The sequence below is a fragment of the Hyalella azteca genome, unplaced genomic scaffold, assembly GCF_000764305.2.
Source record: "Hyalella azteca isolate HAZT.00-mixed unplaced genomic scaffold, Hazt_2.0.2 contig11024, whole genome shotgun sequence".
NCBI lineage: Eukaryota > Metazoa > Arthropoda > Malacostraca > Amphipoda > Hyalellidae > Hyalella > Hyalella azteca.
This window is the reverse complement of record NW_025941036.1, coordinates 127,124-142,709: the sequence shown is the minus strand read 5'-3', so window position 1 is coordinate 142,709 and position 15,586 is coordinate 127,124. Positions and strand designations below refer to the sequence as shown.

At 37.1% G+C, this 15,586-nt stretch overlaps 1 protein-coding gene across 2 annotated transcripts in view; it reads right to left on the bottom strand.

Moving 5' to 3' along the window:
• Position 1: 1 nt before the first annotated feature.
• Positions 2-15,586, bottom strand: part of LOC108678122 (protein phosphatase PTC7 homolog) — a 64,729-nt gene continuing 49,144 nt past the window's right edge. For both annotated transcript variants that reach the window (XM_018166468.2, XM_018166469.2), the window contains exons 2-6: positions 5,789-5,968; positions 4,970-5,141; positions 3,832-3,954; positions 1,791-2,047; positions 2-1,267 (exon numbers count right to left, since the gene is read on the bottom strand). In XM_018166468.2, coding sequence (XP_018021957.1) covers positions 1,212-1,267; positions 1,791-2,047; positions 3,832-3,954; positions 4,970-5,141; positions 5,789-5,968 — 788 coding nt within the window. In that variant the 3' untranslated portion in view covers positions 2-1,211. The remainder of the gene's footprint in view (positions 1,268-1,790; positions 2,048-3,831; positions 3,955-4,969; positions 5,142-5,788; positions 5,969-15,586) is intronic.

Here is a 15,586-nt window from a genome sequence, read left to right as displayed (position 1 = left end):
ATTAGTTACGATCAACTTTATTTACATTCTCTTATGTACATCTTTCGACGATCATATGACACAAAAAATAACGCCATCAAATAGCTACGATCTACGAGTCTGACATAAGACTAAACGATGTTCCACAACTGAGCACAGTTACTTTCACAACACAGAAGTATTAAATTAACTTGTAACAAAAATATCATAGCAATCACAGAGATTGCCGGAAATGAGGGCGTATAAAACCTCTGAATGGAGACTGGAAATGGTAATAATTCCGGCGCGTAGGTTTTTAATCACAAAATCGCTGCCGTGAAATTTTCTATAGTTCAATAGAAATATAAAATCCCTTGACTCAATTAATAATTGTGATCCCAAGTCTCGTACTTCGCGAATAGTCGCGTGATGGTCTTTTCAGCAGACTAGCAACCAGACTTCAAATCAAGGACTGAATACCATAAACTTATGAAATTTAAATAAAAGAATAGGGCAGTCTCCAATTGGAGTTCACTGAATGTGGCTGTCATGAACTTGAGCGCGACGTTATTTGTACATCCAGTGTCGGTCTCGGGCACATGACAGTCACGACTTCCTCCTCAGAGCTTGGTTTCATTACAATAGACTAGACTAACTTGATTTACGTTCTATCTGTGACATTTCAAACGAGGTACAGAACTTTATTTATAATTACGCATTTTGTCAATTGAAACAATGATTGTCGAGAGAAAAGGGAATGAAATGAAAGAATTAATTTAAAAACTTAATCAACTCGACCGTTAATTCAGCACAGTTTTGTAATGCTTGGCGATGATCGCCAAAGAAAAAACATGAAAAAATCAATTTTTTGTTCATTCGCCCAACGCCACGTTGATTAACGTAATTATATAGTTACCGAGCGCAATTGCACATAATAAAAAAAGCTAACATTTGTGATGAAACGATAGATTCCTTTCATTGAGGATAAGCTCAATGAACGGAAATAAACTTACCACAACGAGTCTCAAACAGTATGAGCGCAAGCAATATCTTCGCTGTGCATGGCAAGGATCATGAATATCTAAAAAGAAACGTTCCTATACATTTTCACTATCAGTCCATTTAGGTAGCAGCAGTTGTCAAGGAATTCCTTTTAAGTATTTTCTCAGTTCGACTAAAAGCCCGATACGTAGAGCTCGTTTAAAGGGTCCAGGAAATGTACACGGGGACAGATGATCTCACTCAAAGCCTCGTCAGACGGAGCCAAGCACCGCAGCCAACACGACCGTGATATCGTCTGGCTTCCCACCTGAAATTTATTGAATTGTAATGAATTAAAAACACGATACGAAGAAAATTCATAAGTTAAATTCTAAGAAACCAAAGAAATATTGGGTCATAGAATTCTTGCTGCGTGTGTCATCACACAAGTCTTGTGTAAGTCATTATCGAGTATCTTTGTCGTTTAGCAGTAAATTACGTCACGATTGTTAGGAGAATTTTCTTGTGCAATTACAGGGAAAGATACAATAATTGATTGAGACAATCAAACAAGAATATTTTTGTTATTTGAACACAGCTAAGCTACTATGTTATTCACAGATTAATTTCAATCTTTCATGTATAAAAGAACATGAGGAATTTCTGAGGTAATTGTTCTATTTCCTCACATAGTTGTGAGTTTGAATAAACTCTAACAAAAGGCAATCACTTGAATTCAAATTAGGTTTGATCAGCTTAACGACAATTAATTTATATAACATTATATCACAAATAGAAAAAACAGGCAATAAGTTACTGTTCGCTTAGATTTTAATGAATGGAGAGCAAACCTCTCGTGTTGATGCCGTTTTGTCTGGCGTTGAGCGCGAAGGGTGACATGTAGTCCTCATCGAAGGCGTGCAGACGCGCCTGCTGAGCGATGCGGTTGGCCGCTGACTGCAGCTCCGACAGTTCGCTGGTGCCCTGGACGGTCTGTAGCAGCTGCAGGATGCACGGCACAGGCAGGTTGTCGAAGACGCCGTCCGTAGCCACCAGGAGTAAGTCTCCAGCCTCAACTTCAAACTCCCGACTGTCCGCACTTGCCGGACTATAAGTTGGAAAAATTATAAAACTTGGTAAATCTCAATAGATCGCGAATTTGTTCATTACTGACATTTGCTTATAGCAGTAATGATATACCGTATTTAAAATCTTCTGTGTGTCGCAGACGACGAAAAAATCTGCAAGTGATAACAACTGACTGAAGAACATCTATCATAAGATATAAGCATATCATAGTTAAGCAGGTGAAGGTAAAAACAGGTAGGGTAACATGGGGCAGCGAGCCCACAGCGGGTCATGGGCCCATAGCGAGTTTCTCGCTAAGTATGACAGATATTGGTCCGTGTTCTCTACCGCCGGTCGACAGTTTCACTGGGATGAAGTGTACGGATTTACGTTTTGCTAAGAGTTTGCGTTATTAAGTTATTTGTGAATAACTGTTTTTGTCCAGATAAAAGTTTTTTTGCTGCTAAATGAAACTGTTTTCGATTACTGTAGATGAAGCTTTGGAAACTCTCAATGCGCTCTACAAAACTATGACTAGCTTCTTGAGTTACAAATTACACTTCATATTGCATGATTTTTTTATTTGCCGCCTCAAGGCAGCAGGTTTAGTTTCTAGTTATGCGTATTTATGACCCCTTATCGAGTTATTGACTCTTACCTTGCCAAAAGTTGATTTCAGTCAATACCAATGAGCCAAAAGTTGATGAGTTTTTATGGTGTTGGCTGAAATTACGATTAGGTACGAATTCTCTGCACATAATATCTGGATTATGGACGAAACTAGAACGAAGTTTTTTTCTGATCAACTAAATATATTTTTTCTAGTCAAGGATACATTTTTTCATGTCAAGGACTAATTTTTTTGTCGCAAGGATATATTTTTCAATTCAAGGATATATATTTTTATCTCAATGAAATATTTTTCTTCACGTCAGTGATAGATTTTCCAAGCCAAGAGTATATTTTTTTCAAGTGAAGGATATGATTTTTTGAGTTGTTAATAAATGAATGAATGTCATTTTTTACATTTTTCTCATTTTTAACTGTAAAGTATTCTTTTATCAATTTTAAGCGAAAAATATGCAGTTGTGGTAAAGGGACCAAGGGTGGGCGCCTTGCCCCAAGCCCATGGGCCAATTGCCCCAGGGGTGGGGCAACGGGCCCATTTTGACACTTTTTACAAATAGTGTTTCATTAAAAATTGAATAAACATATAGGCGTCTAATTCACATCTTACATTCCTCATTAGTTGTACCTTTAAACAAAACAAAGAACCACCTTGTATCAATTAAAACTTCATCAAAAATTTAGTTTAAAAAAGAGGGGGGGGGGGGCCGCTGCCCCATGTTACCCTATGTTGTCGATCGTGTGAATATCGACGGAAAAATTACGAACAAATCAGCGACTAGTCAAACAATTCCAATTGCAAATAATAACAAAATTCACGCGCGTTAGTCAATACGTTTTTTTCTGTCACACTAATCAGGATCTAGAAAACATTCGATTTCTTGAAACACAATTTTCTGATAATAATAAAAAATGAACTATAACTCGATTAGGCAAGGAGCAAAATCGTGAATAAAAATATTGCTAACAATTTTATCGTATTGCTTAGGTTCCGAATATTTGTTAAGGAAGAATATTCTGAGCATTTGTATGAAATTGAGAGCAGACGCACCTGTCTTCTGAATATTTTTTAACGTATACTTGTAATATTCTGAGAATTTGTAAGAAGTTGAGAGCAGACGCACCTGTCTTCTGAATATTTTTTAGCGTATACTTGTAATATTCTGAGAATTTGTAAGCAGTTGAGAGCAGACGCACCTGTCACTGAGCACGTGTCCAGACGTGCCAGGAGGCGGCATGGACAGCTGGAAGGGCGTGTTGAAGTAGTGCTGCTGCTCGTGGCTGCGGTGCACCACGTGACCTCCTCTCACCACCAGGTATCTGACGAACAAACAACTCTCAGTAATCTAGAAACAGACGAAATTGTTATATTAGTTAGTAACAGCAAGAAAAGACGAAAAAATAATCCAATAGTTGTTTGATGCAAAAATAGCAGAAATTTTAAACATTTCATAAAATATTTTCCTTCTAATTTCTTCATATTTGCAATAATAAGACGAATGAATGAAATTGGTCAAAATACCAACACATGAATTGAAAACCAATGAAGATTATGCAGACAAAACAAAACAAAAAATGTGCATAGGATACTATTAATTATTCTTCAGCTGCATGGAGTTTTAGTAGATTTCCGCCGACAATGAAAATGTAACTAGTTCCATAAGATTCAGTAGCTATACTTGATAAGTCGAGCACACAATAAAATTAGTTGATATCTTAACACAACTTAACCAGCTCAAGACAGTTATCAACTAGCCTGCTGATGTCACGCAAAGATGGATATTTCGTTCGCATCATGACCTTACCGCCGCACATGAACTTGTGTCTCGGTTACTAAATCTACCTCTTAACATTTAATATACGTAACTTGACACGACGTGATATCTAAAAAAATATCTGTCGTGGGATATTTAAATGATAAACATCCCATTTGATGGACAAAACTCAACTCGCTAAAATCGAATATTGTGGAGAATTCAAAGTAAAGAAACTGAATTTAATTTTACGATAGAACTAAACTGAAGGACACGATTTTAATATTATGTGACGACACTCCATACCTCTCGTATCAGCAACAACCTCTCTCAGCACTCGCCAGATCTTGATTCAAATTCACCCCATAAGACATACCCCGAGACACTCCATACCTCTCGTATCAGCAACAACCTCTCTAAGCAATCACCACATCTCGACTCTATTTCACCCCATACGACATACCCCGAGTCCCCGATGACCCCATACGACATACCCCGAGACATTCCATACCTCTCGTATCAGCAACAACCTCTCTCAGCACTCACCACATCTTGATTCAAATTCACCCCATACGACATACCCCGAGTCCCCGATGTTGGCTGAGCTGAGAACACCCGACGCAGTCTCATCGCTCTGGAATTCTTCGCAGTCTTTTCGTTCAGTCTCGTTGTGGTGAAAAGCGTCGCTGCTGCTGACGGAGTTATTGGTGGCGAGGTGACCTCGTAGCATCACAAGGCAGGCGGTGCTGCTCCCTAACCAATATAAGAACATTCTACATGACAGTTTTTAGCTTCTGAAAGATAAACAATTATATTCATGTAATTCAAAATAAAATAAATTTAGGAATTACATATCAAATTCGGGATGAATGGCTTAATGATGCTAGGAGGCAATATAGTATTAATGATTAATAACTTTCTGAGGCATTATTGCATAATTATTATTATAATTGAGAAGAATTTTTGAAGTAAGTCTATTGACATAAGTTACTTTACATTTCTAACATGCAGATAATTTATAATTGAGAAGAATTTTTGAAGTAAGACTATTGACATAAGTTACATTACGTTTCTAACATGCTGATAATTTGAATTGTGTGCTATTCATTGACCGTTTTTTAGGTAGGGGTGAATATTCAATAGTGGAAATATTTAATAGGGGTAAAAGATAAGAATGCCCCCTTCAGTTGCCGATAAGATTTTGTAACTTGACAGTGAATGTCGCCTTCTTTCTCTAGTCATTTGAAAGCTCCTAAACCTCGAGTCAATGTGAATATTTGTGATTAGAAAGCTTTACAATCTTATTGGTATCAAACACAAGGTAATAAGTGATCGGCCTATCAGAAAGATCTAGCAAGGTTCAGATAGAGATCCTTCAGTAGACCACGCGCGTCACTGACCGAGTATATGTTTCTTGGTGAGTTCGAGTTCGCTGTAAGCCTTGGCTAGGAGGCTGGCTGGAGCTGTGGGGCAGAAGGAGCCTGTGGAGACGAGTCGCTCACAGCTCTGCATGAGAGTGCTACTAAACTCGCCAGGGTCGATACCCCACGCGCGCCATCCTCCAACACCGTCTGCGACTCCTGCACAAACAAAAAACAATTCAGTTCGTTTAGAAAATTACAAAATCAAAATTAAAAAGTAGAAACGAAATCTTTCATCGAGATTCGAGGCTATCTTTCACTCAATTGTGAAAAATAAACTGTGGCAATTCATCACGCTTTTTATGCAACATTGATATTTTACGTGGTTAATGAAACTCAGTTAAAATACACCAGAATATTTTGATAATTTGAGCTTGATAATTATACATGAATAATTATGAAAAAAAGTAATTGCAAAAGTTAAAATTGAAAATTTAAATGCTTCATCCAACGAAAAAAATTACTAATATGCAAAGGGTGATGTTCAGTAAACGAGAAATAGGATAGAATTTTTAAAATTTAACAGATCGAAAAAAAACACAAATAATGCAAGTTGCTCGTCCGATATAGAAAATTTGATGATTTGATATGATTTGATGTCAGCGCCATCTCTGGAATCAGCTGAGTCATAATTTATTAGCACCAGCAAGTAAATTGCTGAATTAGCATCAGAAATGAGAAAATAACTATAAATTGAATTATATAATGTAAAATATTCCGACTACACATGTAAAAATTTGACGTATGTTCAAGTCGACTACAGCACTTGAAAACGAAAAATCCATTAACGTATTCCGAGCAATAAACGTATTTAGTTTTACGATCAAGTTTGTAAGATTAACCTACAATACATTTCAGGAATGATATCAAGGAGAAGCGAAGCCTGCAACGAGTTTTATGCTATCGAGGACACTTTGAGATGATATATGGAGAAAGATCGATATAAGATCCTCTGCCTACAACGAGATGAGGCAGTTTTCACAAAGTAAGTGTCATTCGATTATCCAACTCAGTGGTTCAGTCCAACTTCCAAACGAGCGCAGACTTGCCAACTTGCTAAGATCGAGATTTCCGGAGAATCTCGAAAGCAGCAAATTGCACCATCGGATGATTTGCTTAAAGAGACGAAGGGTTTTTTTAAGTTAAAATCATATGAAATAAATAAAACTAGTAAATTAGAAGAATTGTTCTGATTTAAAATTGAAGAATGTTTCGATATAGGTGGAAGCTCATCATTCATGCGATTGATGAAGCTTCCAAGCCTGTATTTTCGACGTGTTTGTAGTGGACTTTAGATGTACAGAGTATACTCATAAATTATCGAAGATTTCAGAATGACTTCTCGTATATAAAACGAGAACTAACACAAGAACCCACAGTTATGAAATTGGAAAACCACGGTTCAATAATGAGAACCTATTCTATTAGGAACAAACTTGAGTTTGAATGCATTATGCAGGGAAGATTAAAAAACAGATTTGAAATATTATGTGTATGCTAGGACAAGATGTTTGGACCAGTGGGACAAATTTGGTCAAAACGCCTGTTTTTAAATCTCAAGGTAACAACTCTTGAGCCTTACAAGAATCGATGACAAGCCAAATTTGTCCTAATCTTCAACGCCGACGCTGCAATACCATACTAATTGAGTAATTGTTACAAGCAATTAATAGAATTGATTTATAATATCAAATTAAATCAGTTATATTTTTTACTATATTTTAAAGAAAGCCAATGTCAACAGACGTACTAGACAGAAACAACCTCGGGTCCAGAGCGCAGAGCAAATAAAAAACTAGTAATGAATTTTAACTGGTCAATTAGCTGCAGATAGCGGAGTCGGAAAAAGTTTGAAGGCAAAGCAGAAATGTACCTTGAAAGTTACCAAAATTATAACAGAAACTCTTTTTTCCCATTCAATACTATATTTTTCGAAAACTTTAACCAATACAACACGCGCGGCGAAACACGACACAGACTTTTCACACATCTACGATTGTCACTCTGCAGTCTGCACAGCTAACCATTGTCTTGGACCATCAACGAAGAACTTACACCCAGCCAACAAGTCATCACGTGAAAACAGCAAAACAACGTGAGACGAAACGATGAGGGGTCGGTTGTGGCAGGGTTTTCAGCATCGCAGTTGCACTTTTTACGACGGTCGTTACTAGACAAGTTTTAATGCAAAACTCGACTCCGACGTCTGACACAAACCATTTACCAAGGCCAGACAAAACTCAATCACGGCGCCAAGCTTCGTTCAGAACGCACGAGCCATTAAAAACTTTGGTGGAAATCTCGGCCATAACATTGATTGTTCTGCAGATATGAAGGACCAAGTTTGAGAAGTAGGATCGTATAGTATAATGACATGAATTTAAACCAGGCATAGAGGATAACTTTCTTCAACATAAGAACTGCACGTGAGATCTTAAGAAAACTTTCAATGACCCGTCATCAGTCTAGAGAAAGTTATCATTGCTGATATTAGATATCTTCGAAGTTGAAGAGATAACAAGCATTCTAAAGATTAAAGAAGGTCAGAAAGTCTAATCAAACTCTAACTTTGCTACTACAAGTTGTCTGGGCTCATTCATAAATATGTAAATATGAAAATATAAATTTCAGTGACCCCTGACATCAAACCAATTTATCGTATGGCCAACAGTTCAACTTTTAACCGAATACTAACACACTATCACGTATACCTCTGAAATGGATCACGAAACTATGGCTATAGTATAAAGCGCGATTAAACAAAGTAATGTCAGAGCTAATAACTTGAGACTCTTAACGACAAATTACCTGTATATACTTGTAATGAATATAGCACCACGTTTCCTCACAAAGTTAATATATCTGGCGTGCAACCCATAATCGCCAAAAATTTTACACCCAACCAACATTCAACGATAAAATGCGAAAACTACAGCAATACTAAAATATCCCAAGCAATATAAGGTCTCTATTCTGTAATAAAATAAATTGTACTGCCAAATCAAGTCCGCAATGAAAAAATGAAAACCAATAAATTGCGTGCTTTCTATAAGCACGATTCCTAAAAAAATCCTTGACAAGTAGTTTTTTTTCGAGACCCACGCTGAAAACCCGAAGCAATCTTGAAATGCAATTCCATTTCCGAGATTAAAATTGAATAATTAAATTTCAAAGGCAATTATATTTTCGTTTGATTTGATTTGGTTTCGAATTTACATTCATACCAAAAAAATTTCGGTGCCTCAGTAATGAACGAGTATACTGCTTCACTAAAAAGCATCAAATGATGGAACCTGACGAAATAATTCCTTCAATTGCGAATCATGTAAAAAGATCAGTAAAAAGCGAGTCACTGCAAGAAATGTTGAAATATGCAGCATTAGAGCCCCCAAAAATTAAAAACAACGAATACAATTTGTTGCAACATGTTATAGACTCCATTATAACCGAGTACGTGTATTTAATGATAAATAAACAGCTATATTGCTCGAACATGCGAAAGTTTGTAAGAAATTTTACTGAAGAATAAAAGATAAATTTGTGCAAGTTCGAAGGCGAGTGAACTCATCAAGAGAAGCGTCATAAGGGAGCAACTTTGGCAAGTCAACTGTCAAACTTGTCTCGGCACACACAAAATTTTCCAAAATCTAGGGAAGTGAGAGCGAAATGTTCCGATGCATCTGTTCAAAAGCACTTCGGCGTATGAATTCATTCGAACTTTTCAATGCGAAAGATGGCAATGCATGCGTCTTTGGATTAGAACGGACGGAAAATAGGTAAAAATTTCGGTACTGTTTATTAAAAACAAAATAAATTCGTATCATATTATCAACTAATTAACGCTTCAGGGGATTTATGAAAAACTGATTTTGCGTTTTTCCTTACCTCAAGCTGATTTTTTTAATTTTGGCAAATTCTCAATGACAACGTTTTGAACGCGTGACAACTTATGAATCATATTGTGTTAGTTGCGATGTCTGAATTAGTTTGTTTCGGGGATTACAATTTTACTGTTAAGATTGAATAAGACAAACATCGACACTAATTCAAACGTCAAATAATGTACGTACCGGAGTCAAAACTCTGCATAATATCAATGTAAAATTTTTCGATTTGTTGATTAGCATGGTTCGCTAATTTTATTCAAACTATTAAAAGGCTAAACTTAACTGGAATAATGCCGACAGGCGCTGAAATTTTATCTATCAATGACACGTTAAACTTTTTACATCCGCGGACGAAAAATTATAAAGAAATAAAAAAAATCGAAAGAAAATTCACGTTTTTCAAATGAATTCAACAAATATTAAATAGTACGGTGCAATCGGGGTCGCATTCTCATCATTCAAAGGTCAAGCGATGCCCGATGCAACTGCATGTGTCGAGGTCGGAAGCGTGGTCGCATCATTTGTCGCCTGGATCGAACGCAGCCTCTCCCTCACCAATTTTTCATGATTCTCTCGCGGCCACATTTGAAGTTACAATGAAAAAAAAACATTAGGGACATAAAAACGTATGCAATAGTGCGGCTAAGTTTGCTCAGGTAGAAAACAATTAACGCTTCTAGTAGCTGAAATATTTCTTTACATCACATTTGCATGGACAACTAAAATTATTGTATACAGTATCTATGAAGAAATAGTTACAGGTATGATTATAAGAAAGTTAGCCGAAACGGACGAAGTATCATATCCAGTATAGTTACCGTGACAACGGCTATTGGGCCACGCTGTTCGCGGCTGGCTAGCAGCTAGAGCACAGCAAACCATCTTGAGCCCCAATGTAAAGTTAAATTAACTCAAACTTTGACTTTAACTCATATTGAGGTGGCCACAAATGGACCCTTCACCAGTGTTCAATTTAACATTCTCTTTTAAATAATACTAGCCTTTATTTTCCACTTCCTAGTACTAGTAAGCACACGCAATTTTCAAGCGTATCATTTCTGAACAAAGCCTCGGGTCGGTATGATATGTTATAGTTCTCCTTTCATCATAAAATAAAAGCGTCTTAAAAGTTCGTTCTCTAGCGCTATGTTCATCGGTGTACTTTTTTACTTTACTTTACTTACTTTTACGTCGGGGTACTACTTTTTTTACTTTGCTTTACTTTTTACATAAATTATTATGAGGGTCATCGCACTGTTTAGAATAATTTTTATTTTTTCTCAGGCAATGGTCTATGATCGTACATGTATATTCTGACTAATATGTGCGAGATGATGTTTCTGACCGTATATATACGTATTGTATTCGAAGGTCTATCTTTTCTGGTGGTAAATATTGGAGCTCAAATAAAGATAGCATCTACTAATATCAATCTGCTGTCGAAGATTCCAATTAACTTAATTTACCATCATTTTTATATATAATCCTGATTATTGCCTTTTAATGAGTTCTGATTATTGCCAGCTCCGGACTACCCGAATAGAGTTCTAATAATATAAAGTAATGAAAAATAACATACATCACAGACTGACTCAACTACAATGCAAATACAGAATATATTGAAGAAATAGCGAATACACAATAATTATTAATCAATTATAATAGCGGAATGGTCAATTACAAATGATTAGATGCCGCAGCTCACAGATAATGACATTCAACTTCTGACGCATTTAGTACGTCAACAACGCAAAAAAACTTTTTAATGTTATAAAATGTCAGAACAGCGCACTTCGCGCCCACTTGATTTAATCATTCAGTTCAATAAACGCCAAGTGAAAATTCCATGCATTATTTCCAACATGCGAGAAGTTTTACCAGCGTTGAGATTGCGACCAAGCCAAGTGTCTGTGCAAACATATTTGAGAGCAAAAAATTTTGAAAAAAATGAGAGAAGCAGAACTAAAACCCAACCCCTTAGTAAGTCTTGTAACACAAAAATAAAATGGAAGGAGATAAAAAAAGAATGTTTCAGCTCCTGAAATCCAGTTAATCTGTAGCCGTTCTTCGGAGAAGGTAAAACTCAACACGAAAGAACGGCTAATGGAGTGAACGAACTTTTAAAAGTTTTATCGCGCTGCAACCTTGTACGCGTTTTTTGCCAGAAAAATATGCTAAACATAAAGTGAATTTTTCGATACTTAATTCAAGAACAAAATAAGGCTGACCGAGAAAAACAAGCTCAAAATAAACTACGAAGTCACCGTAATCTTGGTGCATATAAGCTACTGATCGAATATTTTCCGAGGCGTCGCCAACAACACGCCCGGGTCTCCAATAATTCAGTAGAGCCTGGACAACAAGTACCGATGGCTTTGAAGCTTACCAGGCAAAAATAACCACGCGCTGCAATTTCGTGCAGCGTATGCTAGAGTGAAAATGGTTGTAGCCGACGCACGCATGCAGGGGGCTAGGCTTACGAGTTGCGCCTCTATTTAAGGTAATGCAGAGCACGCGATGTCGCCTCAAAATGAACGAAATAAATCTTCAACAGGAAACAGGATTGTAAATTTATTAGCAAAGTATTATTGCGCAATATGCCTATTCATAGTGAGGTTATCTAACCGTTTCAAATCATGCAATGAGGGCATTTTTCAACAGGTCTTTTGGTATCGTATTTTTTACATGTACGTCACAGAGTATACGATGTAAATATTTACGCTAAATAAACTCTTGAGCATGGCACATATTTCATGTGCCGAGTAAGTAGAGGGAGAGCAGGTCCGACGGTTGTGACGACTGAGGCACTCAGCGTCTCATAAAAACTTACGAGCGATCATGAGGGCTGCGGTAACTGCCGCACTGAACGTTATGGTAAAGCATTCTCCTTACCACTCAACGCAACGAGGTATAAATGCTTCGGAATTCATGTCTTCCATGCAATAAATATCAACACGGGGAAGTCAGCTTCGTAATGATTATTTTCGCCGCGCAGCTTGAACTTCTTATGCTTTAATTGCATCTATAAATATAAAAGGATCAGATTACGTAACGTTGTACCGGAAACTTCGTCCTCATGCGTAAAAAAAATTCCGAAAATCGTCTTGCAATATACATCAATAGGGAAAATGATAGGATAAGGGGAGTAGTAAACAGTTGTTTATGGTTTTCTTGACCGAAACGTTCTTTTTTAACGTCTTTCTTTGCCGCCGCTAAAAGTTACTTTGTTAATGTAAGTTTGAGTCGAGTTTAATATGGATAAAAATCACGGAACTCGAAGGAAGTCATAATCAAAAAGTTTCAACAGTTTCCTGAATAAAAGAGGATAAAAATTCTTGATTTGAAACCCATATCAAACATGACCACACTAGTTTCTTGCCTGATTTCAGAAGCATTATTTCCAAATCATGTTTTGGAAATTTTAAATCTGCGGAAATTAAAATGCAAAAAAACTTAATTAACGAGTAAATTAACAAAAGCCTCAGCTAACTTTACTGGCTAGCAAGAACGCCGCTGAACTGCTTGCTGAGATAACAGAAAAGTTTATCAAGAGAATAATAAGTTTCAATGAGAAAAGCAGCCTGCACCAGGAACGCAGCATCTTATTGAACTTACGAACATTCAACGAGGAGAGAACTAATTAGACGATCATCTGTAATATACGCCTAGCTCATGCAAGTTCTCTATATAGTTCCAACGAAATTGAGGTTACGAAATAAGAAAAGATTCAGCCTTTCTGATTCTGCCGACAATTCGTGCATCAGTTTTAAGGAAATCAATAAATAATTATCGTCAATTATATTTGTAACAAGAATAACATAATTCGAATATCATTAAAATGGTAACCATTCCTTGCGAATTACTAAATACTAACTAGAGTAATAAACTCCACGCTCGGAATGCAACAAACATAATAACATTTTTTGAGAAGATTACAACTTTACTGGAAGGCTCAGGAGCACATGTCTATATGTTATTATATAGATCTACTGAAAAACGAATTCAATTTTACCACATGCAAATAGATGCGCCATGAATGCAATAAAACATCGGCAATCCACACCAAAATAGACAAACTGCGAAAATGCTTGAGAGGATCAATAAAGGTTCATTAACCGACACAATGAGGGAATGCAGGTGCAGAGGGAACTACAACGTCAGAAGTCAGACATCAGAAGCCATGAAACTGAGAAACCGTACATGATCGAGCCAATCAAGCGAACGACCTTAGGTTATATCGCAAAGCCGAGGTGCCACCAGCTCGGAGAGACTCGGTCTACAGCTTGGCAGGGATTGGGACGAAAGAGTGGCACGGACTGTAGCTAGAGACTGACAGATTCTAAGGCCGGGGACTGATAGAGGCTGAGGCCAATGACTGGCGAAGACTGAGGCCACAGGCTGTTACAGGAGGCTCCGGTCTGGCAGTAGGCCAAGAAAAGACGACTGCGGAAGGCGCTTTCTAGCGCGACTTCCGGCATCAGCCGAGCTATGGACACCCAAACAACCAACGCGCAAACGATGCTTCCTGCAAGCAATTCAGGCCATTATGATTAACATATAATTTATTTACGTGATGACGATTGGGTTAGAGTCTCCATTTGTGTACAAAACTACTCCCAGCTTATATCGGTGACCAATTTGTATGAAATTATCAAACAAACATTGCATTTAAATGAACAAACAATATTCATACGAAATAAAAATTATAGGTATAAATATGACTATATTCTTCAGGTAATGGTAAGCATCAGTAATGACCAAGTGGTAATTTCACGTGCTTTGCTTATGCAGGTAAACGTATACAAGTTTATTTATGTCCCTCAGGAAAGGACATACGGAATAACCATGATGCTATGGCATACAGATAGACTGGCAGTGAAGAAGGAAGGAAAACAATAATGAACTTATTCAGCTGTTGTCGAAAAATAAACGACATAAAAGATAGCAGAATGATAAATTGTTTGTCTTGCAACAGGAGAACACCTCAGAGCAAAGATAAAGAAACCCGTAGAATCGCACTAGAAACGAAAAATAAACGAAGTTTATCATTGTAATCATCACATTCTCAATGTAAACATCACATTCTTAAGTGGACAATATATTCATCATTCTTAAGTCTTTCAACATATTCATAGATTATATTGCTCGGGAAGGCAGATTGATTTGCAGATCAGTGAAGTCTTTGAATGAACTGAAGAGCCAGAAAACATTGAACACTACCATATGACCAAGCTAGGTCCGACAACAATCTTGACTGGAATTGCGGGAATTCTTAGAAAGTATAAACCCCAATTGCAAAACTTGTGATAAATTGCGCAGGCGCTGCACGCGCCCGACAAGTTAAGGCGCTTACATGAGATGAAGCCTCGCTGTAATATCCTGCCCTAGATAGAGAGGGCTAAAAGTAAGGGGAAAAAGACGTTATTCTCTCTGCAAGAAATGCATCACATTTTAAGACATCAATACAAAGTATTTTCCTTCTGGGTAGAGTAGCGCATGATTGGCATCGAATTAATTCAGAAACGTAACGTATTAAAATGAAATTTAATAACGGTAACAATTGAGTTAGCCTCTGTATTTAATTCATAAATGGATACGCAAAAAAAACTTTTTTAAGTTGTTGCGAGAGAGCTAACATAAATTTTACCTAGTTAACTGGAACTTTAAATGCATAAGCTACTGTATCTTGCATTTAAAGCGGGGAATGTTGCACATGTTGTCCTTCCATGTGATTTTTATGATGTATAGAAGTATTTGTTCTCCCTTTCTCTTGCGATAATGGCAACAGTCGAATCCCGATGACAACGCCGCGTAATTTCACAGTTTAATCAGAATTAAAAAATCGGTATTCTTTATTCTTAAATTCAGTCGAGTGCGCATTTGGCTAACT